This window comes from Crocodylus siamensis, chromosome 1 (assembly GCF_052110815.1).
Source record: "Crocodylus siamensis isolate JL-2025a chromosome 1, ASM5211081v1, whole genome shotgun sequence".
NCBI lineage: Eukaryota > Metazoa > Chordata > Crocodylia > Crocodylidae > Crocodylus > Crocodylus siamensis.
In genome coordinates, this window is record NC_143395.1 from 210506615 (window position 1) to 210518828 (window position 12214).

At 47.6% G+C, this 12214-nt stretch overlaps 1 protein-coding gene across 1 annotated transcript; it reads left to right on the plus strand.

Moving 5' to 3' along the window:
• The first annotated feature begins 918 nt into the window (after positions 1-918).
• COPS7A (COP9 signalosome subunit 7A) lies at positions 919-8245 on the plus strand. Its single transcript, XM_090055110.1, has 8 exons — positions 919-1029; positions 1100-1323; positions 5266-5341; positions 5647-5735; positions 5813-6015; positions 6564-6669; positions 6982-7133; positions 7629-8245. Exons 2-8 carry the CDS (start codon positions 1162-1164, stop codon positions 7666-7668), a joined length of 828 nt encoding a protein of 275 aa, XP_089911236.1. The 5' UTR covers positions 919-1029; positions 1100-1161; the 3' UTR covers positions 7669-8245.
• Positions 8246-12214: the final 3969 nt, after the last annotated feature.

The following is a 12214-nucleotide window of genomic DNA, read 5'->3' on the forward strand; positions in this document are numbered from 1 at the left end:
AACTCTTTATGCATATTAGGGATGGTATTAGATCTCAACAATAAGAGGCAGCAACCCTGCAGTGACCTCAGTCAAGTCCTTGAGTACAGTACTCTAGGATGCATCTCATCCTGCCCAGCTGATTTGAAGACATCCGCTTTGTCTAAGTTACCTCTAACTTGTTTTTCCCTTTCAGTTATCTACTGCCCTATCCTTTGCATCCTTCACTGCTAAGTAGGCCTGTCATCTGATCATTACCTGACTTTTGCCCACAAAACTACTTCTTGTAGACCAGACCTAGCAGGTAGAATACAGCCCACACTCATAGGTTAGGATTATAATGTATTAAGAAATACTGTTGTCCAAGGCCACGTTTGAGGAAAAGGGGTTTCTATACTGGCTTTTATCACTGTGTTACCTGCTACAGGAGGAATGCCTTGAAGTAAAGTTTCTAGTGTAAAGTCTTCCACTTCCAGGTCTGGGCTTAGAGAGCCATGACAGAGCCCACAGGCCTTAAGCAGGTAGAGCTCAGGACAGACACCCCACGCACTTGAGTTCTGGCTGTGGCGCTGTGCCCCGAACTGCTCTGGGACCACATCGAGCAAGCAGGCATCTCGGACTGAGGAGTCTGGCGACATGAGCAGAGAAGAAGAGGGAAAAAATGTCCCCGGGCAATGGGCACTGCCCTCAGCAGCACGCCCAGGGCTAGGTACCACAGCTACCCCCAGGAGGGAAGTGCGCTTCCAATTCATTTTCAGGGCAAGCTAATACCTACGCAGCACCACTAGCATAACCAGCCCCAACACACCACAGCCACACTATATGGGGTGCGGGCGATGTCACTCAGCCGGCCGGTCCCACCAACGGGAGAGCGGCGAGGGCGGGACCACACCCGGCTGGAACCAATGCGCAGAACAGCTGGGGTAAGAGGCCTCGCGTGATGTCACCAACCCGGAAGTGGTCGCTCTTGGAAGGGGCGGACCCTAGAGGAGGGGGAGGAGTGGCGTTGGGGGACTTCGCACTTGTGCAGCCCAGGGAGGGACCCCCCAGGTAGGCGGCGGGGCTGGCGGGGCGCAGGGCGCGGGACCGCCTCGGCTACCTGCGCTGCTTGTTCTCGCAGCTCGCTGACGGGCCGCGGCCGTGGCCTGGGCCGGGCCGGCGCGGCGGGGCGCTCGGAGCAGCATGGCAGCAGAGATGAAGGTGACGGGGCAGAGCCAGGAGCAGTTCCTGCTGCTCGCCAAGTCCGCCCGCGGCGCCGCCCTGGCCAGCCTTATCCACCAGGTGCTGGATGCACCTGGCATCTACGTCTTCGGGGAGCTGCTGGACCTGCCCAACGTGCGGGAGGTGAGCGTCCTTCTCCCGGCTCCGGGGAGCCCGCCGGAGCTTGCACCCTACGGCTGTGATTGCCCCTTGGGAAAGGGCCCGACGGGCTGGCCCTGCGCAGTGCCCAGGCAGTGTGCCTTCCTGGCCCCAGGTACAGGATCACAGAGGATGAGGGCGGGAAGGGACCTCAGGAGGTCATCTAGTCCAACCCCTGCCCAAAGTCAGATCATCCCAGCCAAGGCTTTGTCTACCCAGGTCTTACAAACCAAGCATTGCAATCCATGGCCCTGGGCATGGGAGGAGGACCACTGTGCACTAGCCCCCCTGCTGGATGCTATGTTTATGAATCTTCCTACTTGTCACTGTCTGCCTCTCAATCTTCTCTCTTGTCATGGTCATAGGATCATAGAAAGTGGGGGTTGGGAGGCCATCTAGTCCAACCCCCTGCTCAAAGCAGGACCATCCCCAGCTAGATCGTTTCAGCCAGGGCTTTATCTAGCTGCATCTTAAAAACCTCCAAGGATGGTGTCTACAACTTCTCTGAGTGACATGTTCCAGTGCTCTACTGCCCTCCTCGTGAGCGAGTTTTTTCTACACCTGTTAGAATCTGAACTTCCTAGACCTTAATGCTGGAGGCTGCAAGGGGGAATAAACTGGGTATTACCAGGGTGTTCCCCCCACCTCTACCCCCTCCACTATCCCTTGCAGCCTCCAGCATTAAGGTCTAGGAAGTTCTGATTCTAACAAGTAAGCACAGAAAGAACTCTCTCATAGCTTACAGCTCTCCTTGATGGGCTTTAGTCCGTGTCCCAGAATGGCATATCAAAAGACCTGTGTCACTGAGGAGGGGGGCTTACAGTGTTTCTTTGTGTGGCAGGCCATTAGTTATGCCGTGGGGAAGTGTGGGCTTACACCCACAAGCAAACACTTGTAAGCCCCCTCCTCTGTGACAGGCCTTTTGATATGCTATTCTGGAACATGGGCTAAAGCCCATCAAGGAGAGCTGTAAGCCACCCCTTGGTGATGAGGCGCATTAAGAGCATATCGCTGATTACTTGGGACAAATAAAAACAAAACTGGGACAGGAGTGAGGGCCATTGGTTTGTAATAAGTCCATCAAGGGAGGACACCAAGCAGAGTACACCGGCCAGTGTTCACTGGCCCTCAAACGAGTCCATGGAGCCAGTGGAACTCTGCCTGGAGACATGAATATCCATGCAGGGATGAGGTCAGGAAGGCCAAAGTACAATTGGAGTTGCAGCTAGCAAGGGATGTGAAGGGTGACAAGAAGGGTTTCTACAAATATGTCGGTAGCAAGAGGAGGATCAGGGGAACTGTGAGTCCCTTACTGAATGCAGGAGGCAGCCTGGTGACAGGATACCGAAAAGGCTGAAGTGCTTATTGCCTTTTTTACCTCAGTCTTCACAGGCAAGGTCAGCTTCCAGACTGCTGCACCTGGCAGCATAGTTTGGGGAAGAGATGAGCAGACAACAGTGGAAAGAACAGGTTAGAGACTGCTTAGAAAAGCTGGACATGTACAAGTCCATGGGGCTGGATGGGATGTACCTGAGGGTGCTGAGGGAGTTGGCTCATGGAATTGGCCATCATCTTTGAAAGCTCATGGTGATCAGGACAGGTCCCGGATGATTGGAAAAGGGCAAACATGGTGCCCATATTTAAGAAAAGGGAAAAAGGAGGATCCAGGGAACTACAGACTAGTCAGCCTCACCTCAGTCCCTGGGAAAAATCACAGAACAGATCCTCATGAAATCCATTTCTAAGCACTCGGAGGAAAAGAAGGTGATTATTAGGAACGGTCAGCTTGGATTCACCAAGGGCAAGTCATGCCTGACCAACGTGATTGCCTTCTATGACAAGGTGATTGGCTCTATGGATGCAGGGAGGCTGGTGAATGTGGATGTAGTGTACCTTGATTTTAGCAAGGCTTTTGATACAGTCTCCCACAGCATTCTCTCAGGCAAGCTAAGGAAGTATGGGCTGGATGAATGGACTGTAAGGTGAATAGAAAACTGGTAAGAGCATTGAGCTCAGATAGTATTTAATCAATGGCTCTGTGTTTAGTTGGCACCTGGTATCAAGTGGAGTGCCCCACCGGTTGGTCCTGGGGCCGGTTTTGTTCAATGTCTTCATCAGCGACCTGGAAGATGGTATAGAGTGTACCCTCAGCAAGTTTGCAGATAATACAAAGTTGTGGGGAGTACTAGATATATTGGAGCATAGGGCCTGGATTCAGAGTGACTTAGACATTGATTGTATGATTGAGCCAAAAGAATTCTAATGAGGTTCAACAAAGACAAGTGCAAAGTCCTGCACTCAGGACGGAACAATCCCACGCACCAGTACAGGCTGGGGGCTGCCTGGCTGGGCAGCAGCTGTGCAGAAAAAGACCTGGGGGGATCATAGCGGGCAATAAGCTGAATATGAGTCAGCAGTGTGTCCTTGTTGTCAAGAAGGCTAACGGGATACTGGGGTGCATTGATAGGTGTGTTGCCAGTAGGCCAAGGGAAGTGATTATTCCCCTCTATTCAGCACTGGTGAGGCTACATCTGGAGTACTGTGTTCATTTTTGCCTCATTTCTTGTAGACTTAGTTAGGATCTCACTAGGGAAAGGAAAGTGGCCCCACGGTCCCCAGCTATCTTCCAGCCACAGCCTCCTTTCTGGTCAGATGGATTGCTACCTTGGCTAGGGCCTGTGTAACAGGCCTGTTTGAAGTGCCAGGGGGTCATGGGCCTTGGCCCATTATAAAATATTATAAGTCTCCCTTAATAAGGGAGGCCACTGAGGACACATCAACTGAGTACATGGGACAGCTGAAGAGAAAGCAGGAACAAGAGTGAGGTCACAGGTTAAAAACGAGATTTGGAAGGAGACAGTGAGCAGAGCATGCCAGGCAACACCTACTGCCCCCTGAAGGAATCAAGGGAGCCTGTGGATGCTGACCATTGAAACTGCCCAGAAACGTGAGTGGATGAGTGCCAGGAAAACAGCCCCAAACTGACCTGGCTTCTTCCCAGCCAGAACCTCGTTCCTGATCTTATAGATCACTAGCTTGGCAAGGTCTTGTTTGAGGTGCCAAAAAGAAGCTCATGGGCTTATTGCCCATTACAAAATCTGTAAGCCTCCCTAAATAAGGGAGGCCACTGGGAACACATCAGCTAGTTGTTTGGAACAATGAAGAAGAAACATGAATAGGAGTGAGGTCATAGGTTAATAATTAGGGCATTGGAAGTGGACACTGAACAGCACACACTTGTTCACTGCTCCCTGAAGGAGTTGAGGGAGCCTGTGCACCCCGCCCCAGTAAAACTCTGCCCAGAAGCATGAGTGGATGAGTGCCAGGAAAGCAGCCCCACATTCACCTGGGTTCCTCCCAGCCAGAGCCTCCTTCCTGGTCTTATAGATCACTAGCATAGCTAGGGCCTGTGTGACATAGGTGACTGGGCAAGATGAGCTGACACTTCAACCCAGTAAATGGTAGTTCTTATGTTGTTATCTGGTGTTTCTTCTTGCTTCTCTGCAGCTCTTCCCCCGCCCCCTTCCTTTATCCATCTCTTACTCACCCAAACCCTTCCCTTTTCCCAAATCCTGTCCTTTTAACCTCTAAACCACTTGACCTGCTTCCATAGACGGAGCCCTGCAGTCTTAGCGGGACTTGCTTATGTCTTTCACCCTTCAGGCTCTGAGCTCTGTACCTGTTAAGTAGTTACTATTCTTCCTTCTCCTCCTCTCTGCCATGCAGTTGTATTTTGTTGGATATAGTAATCCACCATATCTTTAACTTCCAAACCAGTTAGGGTTGAAGCAGTAAGGAAACAGCCTGGTTAGATTAGAGGTGTCCCTGGGTGCTGTGCTAATAGAGCTGGGAATTGGGAGTAGGAGTTCGACTGTAGCGTACAAAATGTCTTGCTGTTTATATCAAGTGCTCCCTTTCCTCACACAGCTGGCTGAGAGTGAGTTCTCCCCCATCTTCCGTCTGCTCACCGTCTTTGCATATGGGACATATGCTGATTACTTGGGTAAATACATTCCTCTCTTACAACACCTTATGCCATATTTCCGGAAGCGGGTGAGGCATCAGTTTAGTCTCCCAAGGAGCAGGAATGGTTGAGAGATAGCAAGAGGGAAGGAACAGCAAATGACATCAGGAAAAGGTTGCACAGAAAGCATCTACCTGAGCTGGGTAGGGGTCTATGAAGCCAGGAGATGTCTTGCCAGAGCCCCATCATTCAGAATCTTGGAAAAAAAATGCCTGGCCCAGGGCAGGGAGAGGGGATATGGGACATACTCAGCTCTAATGTCTGGCTTTCTCTCCTGAGAGCAGCTGAAGCAGCTAATCTCCCTCCTTTGACTGAGGCGCAGAAGAACAAGCTGAGACACCTATCAGTTGTTACCCTGGCTGCCAAGATCAAGGTAGTGGCTGTGTCTCTCACCCTGCCCACATTCCCCTTGGAGCTACCTTATACTAATTATCATCTCTGTTGCTGTAGTGCATCCCTTATTCGGTGCTGCTGGAACAGTTGCAGCTGAAGAATGTGCGGCAGCTGGAGGACCTGGTGATTGAGGCTGTGTACGCAGATGTCCTCCGTGGGAGCCTGGACCAGCGGAATCAGCGCCTTGAGGTTGACTACAGCATCGGGCGGGACATCCGAAGGGAGGAGCTAAGCACCATCACCCGCACATTGCAGGAGTGGTGAGGAGGAAGCCCCCAGGGCCAACCCCACACAGGCTGCAGGAGTGGTGAGGAGGCTCCCCCAAACCCTCTGTCTGCTGTCAGAGGGGGGGAGGAGGTGTACCACCCACCACACAGAAAGAGTGAGCTCTATTCCCAACCCCTGTGTGCTACTGGAGTGATGAGGAGACACTTGAGAAGTAGGAGAGACTCTTCCAAATTCCCCTGTCTGCTGCTGGAGCATGGTGTGGCACTGTGACCCTATTTCCCCACTGTACAGCTCTACGTCTGCTCTGGGCTCTCTCAGTTCCCATCAGTGACTTCTGCAAAATGAGTGTCACCTCTTTCAGATCCCAGCCCGCCCCCACCACCACCACTCCCCATGTCTTTACTGTGGCACTGGTGCACCAGTGCCCTTTCTGTGTGGCTATATTCACCTCCTCCCAGGGCCAAAGCTCTGAGGCCTCCAGCTATATGTGGGTGAGAGTTTAGGTCACACCTATCCATCCTCCCACTTCTCCATTGCCTTTTGGATCTTCCGTGTACTCAGGTTTGTTCTTTCCCTGCAGGTGCCAAGGCTGTGAGGTTGTCCTGTCAGGCATTGAGAAGCAAGTTAGCCGGGCCAACCAGCATAAAGAGCAGCAGCTGGGCCTAAAACAGCAGATAGAGAATGAGGTGAGTGAAGGGGGCTGGTTATTCCATCACTGTTATTTCATCAGTGCTGACCTAGGAGTGGGTTGGAACCAGCACTCTGCATTTACATGACCTTATCTGAACAAGTCAGTGACACTTCCCCTGTACCATGTCAGGACCTTCTGTCTGGGGAGAGTCAGGACAGCTGGGCACTACTTTACAGACCCTCAAAAGTTCTGTATTATAAAGATTTCCTTCCTTTTCAGGTTTCAAATGTTGGTTAGCATTATACTTCAGTTTAACAGACTTTTTCATTGAGACTTTTCTTTTGTTCTCGCTTTCCCATCCTGGTAGGTGGCAAATTTGAAGAAGACCATTAAAGTCACAACAGCAGCAGCTGCAGCAGCAACATCCCAGGACCCAGAGCAGCATTTAACAGAGCTCAGGGAGCCAGCCCCTGGCACCAACCAGCGCCAAGCCAGCAAAAAAACTTCTAAGGCCAAAGGGTAAGGAGCTGTAGCAGGTGGGAGTGGCCCTTCCCCCTGTGTACCCAGGGGACAAATCTGTGGGAACTTTGTTTCCGGCATGAACACAGGCATAACAAGGCAACATTAGCTTTTGCAGTGCCAGATGTGGCGGCAGCATAGCCATCTGCCAGCTACACCAGTAGCTGTTTTTGCCTCCTTATCTTTCAAGACTGCTGCTCTGGTCTCCCTACTCTCAGTTATGCTACTAAACGAGGGTACATCCCATTCTCCTATGTACACATGTGACAGCAAGCTTACCTCCACCTCAGCTCTGTTTGTCCTCCGCTAATAGGAGTGAGTTGCAAGACTCCTCAGTTTGAAGCAGCAGCAGTCTGTTAACCCTGTTTGTGGCTGCACATTTCTGTAGCTGCAGGTGGCAGCCACTTTTGTTTAAGTGCATTTGGGAAGGAGCCTATGTGGCCCTTGCTCCTGTCAGAGCCTTTGTTTCTCTTTGTTTGTTTGTTTTTTACGCAGACTCCGGGGCAGTGCGAAGATCTGGTCTAAATCAAACTAGCTGGATCCCTGGGAGAGTGAGAAGGAGAGAGACTGGGAGTGGGGAGAAAAAACAGGTGTCCATTGTATGACACTTGTGATCTCATCTCTGTATCTGTATGTCCAATTGGTTCTCCTGCATGTTTGATCTTTCCCATCTGCTGTGCCCTTTCCCCTGTCTTATCCATCACCTGTACCAACATCTGATAGCCTCCTACAGCTATCTCTTGCCCTCTAAACTTGTCTGTCCCATGTGTCGTCATCCTCCCCACACCCACCCATCTTGCTCTCTCTCTCTCCCCCCCACCCCCCCATCACTTGACAGGTAAATTTAAAAAGCCATGGCACTAACTCCATTTCAGTCACCTTTACGCCAACAGAATATCATGGAAGCCTGGAAGGAACCTGACCTTGCACTCAGCAGCCATTTTGGTTCTGTGGGATCCTTGGACAATTTGCTCCAGACTGCCATCTTGATTGTTTGATCTTTGTTTTGCTGGGTTAGGGTGGATTTTGTGGGGATTGTTTTAAAATAAAAAATATATATAAATATAAATATATATATATATAAACAATAAAGATAGATCTATGAACACTTCCATCTGTGATGGTGTTTCAGTATGTGGGCAGGAAGTTTCATGCAGATCTTTGAAATCTGACATAACCTTATGTTCTCAGGGATTCCCTGCCCCTCACCTTTTGGTGGAGATGGAATGAGGGGTCCAGCTGGTATGCCGTCATGGCCTGGGGTGAGGAATCGCCTCTCTCTTTCTGTGCCCTAACAGGAGAGAGGTTCTAATTAGTGACTCATTCAAGGCTGTAGAATGACCAGAGTTCTTGAATATGTAGTTGAGAATGGAGACCAGAACACCTTCTTTCAGGGATTCAACAGCCAGACTTCATAAAATTAGGAAAAGGAAGAGTTAATAATTGATGGGAAGTGCAGGCTAAGTTGCCACCATTTAGCTGACCTGCTGCATAATAGGTTGTAAGATTTTAGCAAGAGGTTTCTGCATTTAATCCATAACTTACAGATGAGCTTCAGTGTATCAGCTGTCAAAAAAAAATAGTTGTTGTAGATTTAGGGCTAATTGATGCTATATGCATTTCCAGGACTCTGAAAGTTAGGTAACGCAGCCTTTCAGAAGCTGGCAGTAGCCACTATGACTGATTCAATATGGGAGATGGGATATAATGAAGATAAACTACTAAAAGAATTACCATTGTTCATGCTGAATTCCACAGGTCTGAAATCCAGCATTTGTCAGCATATATCCAGTTGATGTATGCTCCAACTACATTCCCTGTATAGGAACTAGTTGGAGCAACATGGCAGAGAGGGTAATGAGGAAGTTGGAATGAGAAGAGTTGTGGGACAGCTTTCTGCTGGTATTCACTCTTGACTATGCTAAAGTATACATCTTTACCAAGAGGCTGACATGCCTAGAGAATGATATTTACTCAGGTGATGAACCAAAATTGAGAAAAGTCCATCTTAGTTTAAATCCTCCCCACCCCCTTGAAAGTAGAAGCCACTGAGAAGGAAGAAAGGGAAATCAGATTGTAAACCATATAAATCATAATGTAGCAACTTCTCTTTTTTTTATAAGAGAAGCCAAAAAAACCAAGGAAATCTATGGTCAGCAGAATTTGGAGAAAGGAGGTTTCCTTTTTCTTTTCTAAGTATGGTGGGAACAAGGAATTCTAACAAAGTCACTTTCAGAAAAGGAAGGTGCAGTCAGTAAATGTTTGTTTGGTACTGAAGATTGGGGACTGATGATGATGTCTGATTCTCATGATGAAATACTTTCAATAAATATGAATGATAATTAAACAGCAGCCACTAAAGCTAGACACTTTGAAATCAGTACATTTCGGTAATTTGCAGTGAGGACTTCTTAAAGAGCTGGCAAGGAGGTCTCTAGACTATTAATCTTTATTTTCAATAAGCCTCAGAAGGGGAAGATGGAACAACCAATAGGCCTGTCAGCCTGACTGATCTCAGACATAATAAAGGAACATTGTATATGAGACTTGATTAATTAAGGCACTGAATGTCAATCGACCTAAGTTCATAAGATATTGATCTCTGTTTTTTTCCCCTGAGATTACATGTTTGACATATAAAGGTTACTCTTAATACAATAGATTGATAGAGTATTTGACTTAGTACCGCACAGTATTTTGAGTGAGAACCTAGATGGACATCAATTCAATATGGCATACAGTGAATGGATTGAATGCTGGCTAAATGGATAGTTCTTAAACTGAAAATGAGGAATCATTATTAAGCAGGTATATTTCTAATATCATCTCACAGGGATCAGTTCTTAGCTATATGTTATTCAATATCTACTACTGAGTGTAGACAGACCTAACAATTCTAGTCCTGTTCCATCCAGTGTTATGATTTAGCTTGTGTATTGCTATAGGAGCATGCAGAGGTAACAATGGATGCATGTTGCCTAGCAGCAGTTTCCCCTCCCCTTTTAAAGTGGTTAAAAAGTATGTTTGCCCATAGCCTTGATCCGTGACTGAGAAGTAAACCTAGATCTATGGGGTGGTTAGCCTCAGCCCATGGGCCAGATCCAGCTTGCAGAGCCACTCTGTCTAGCCTGAAGGGTTTCCCACAGATCCAGAAGTTGGGCAGGGGGTGAGAGGCAGGGAAGCAGTGGCAGCATTAATTACTGTTTCCCTGCTGCCAGTTTTCCAGACCTGTGGGGAGCCCCACGGGCCAGATGAGAGTAATCCTGCATAATAGATAGAACCTGTTGGGCTGAGTGGACATAGTATGGACCCTATGGAGGTGGCACAGGCCCAATCCAGGTGGCATAGAGTCCAGTGGAGGTGGCATGGACCTGATCCAGGCAGCACAAGACCAAATGGTGGCAGCAAGGGCCCAATCCAGGTAGCATGGGCCTAGTCTGGCAGTGCAGGGCTGAGTGGAGGGAATACAGGCCCAATCCAGCCAGTGGACCAGCCCTGTGCTACTCATTTGATCCACAGGACCAAACGATTGAGCACCACTGACATAAAAACATTCCTTATTAACATTTGCAGACAAAACAAAGATTAGGAGACAGATTAATAATCCATTTGTGATTGGTACCACTGGTTTAAATGAGTGCAAATTAACATTTTAATATAGCCAAATATAAACTTGTACATCTAGAAACCAAAAATATAGGCCTTACTTCTCTGTTTGCTTTTTGAACACCCTCCAGAAATCATTCCAGCACTGCTCTTGTTTCAGATCTTAATCTTGCTCAGATCTGTGTTCATATCTCTAGTTCATTTGTGTCTTTCTTCACAATGTCCTTTCATCTCAACCTTGGCCTTCCCATTTTCATTTTTTCCTTTTCCTTCAGTTTTCAATTCTATCACGCCCTGTACTTTCTCCTTCATTATACAGGCTATGCTCTAGTCATCACATTCTAGCTTCCTTGGCTTTCTTAGCAGTGCTCCTCACACAAAGTCATTTCCTACTGTTGTCATTTCTGCATCACTCAATGAAATATTCAATATCCACCTTGGTATTCTTATCTCAAGTTGCTCCAGTGCCCTTTCATCCTTCCTTTTTGTTGTCCGAGTATCTGCTCCATGCAGTGACACCCATGTCACCACTGACAGATCTTTGTCTTCAGTTTGCCCAATATCTTTTTTACAATACCTAAAACTGTTTTCCATTTATTCCTCCCTGTTTGAACTGCCTTTCTTTCTTCTGTTTCCTAGCTGCCTTCATTATAGTATGCAGATCTAAAGTACTTGAGCATCCATGCTTTGTTTAGGGCATACCTTTTCCTGTATTTCACTACTATGTCTTCCAACCATCTTGGCAATTTACCATTACTGCTGTTCATCTGGTATTTATTTTTAGGGCAACTTTTTAAAAACTTTTCTGCTCATTTATATACTTTTCCTGCCCTTTCTCTTCTGTCTATACTGTTACAATATTTTTGCAGATGATCATGATGTATGCGGGAGGCCTATATGTGCCTCTTCACTCTGCACATTCATTGTTAACCAGGAGCATGCTCACTGTTGAACCTTGGTTGAACCCTGCCACAATGTCAAACTCTTCTGTCATTCACCCTGCTGTTCTTGTCTCTGTACATTGCTTCTTCAACACTCACAATCCTTCAAAGATCCCTATTTATGCAGGATACATACATTACCTCTCAGTGAACAGAATGCCTTCTCCAGGTTCACAAGTAAGTAATTCAGTTTCTTGTTCCCCTCTCTAAATGTTTCTTGCTTTTGTCTCATCTTAAATACTGCATCTGTAATTTCGTTACCCTGTACAAATTCTTTTCTTTATCCATGATCCTTTCACATGCTCTTCAAGCTTTATTCTCTGTAGTGTCCACAACTTAGCACACCACCTTTGTACTTATGCATGGCTACTATTATACTTTCTTCCCACGTCCCTTAGGATTCATTCATCGTATCCAACTTGCTTCAGCAGTTGCCAGATCCACTTGATTCCTTCTTCCCACATCACTTTAATCATCTCTATAGAAATTTCTGATGGATCACACCTTTTACCATATTTAATTTTTTCTACAACT

Bases quoted from the DNA above. Each gene is read 5' to 3' on its own strand.
- COPS7A (XM_090055110.1), top strand. From the start codon at position 1,162: ATGGCAGCAGAGATGAAGGTGACGGGGCAGAGCCAGGAGCAGTTCCTG. The intron at 1,324-5,265 runs GTGAGCGTCCTT...TTCCTCACACAG, and splicing joins ACCTGCCCAACGTGCGGGAG to CTGGCTGAGAGTGAGTTCTC. The intron at 7,134-7,628 runs GTAAGGAGCTGT...TTTTTTACGCAG, and splicing joins AAAACTTCTAAGGCCAAAGG to ACTCCGGGGCAGTGCGAAGA.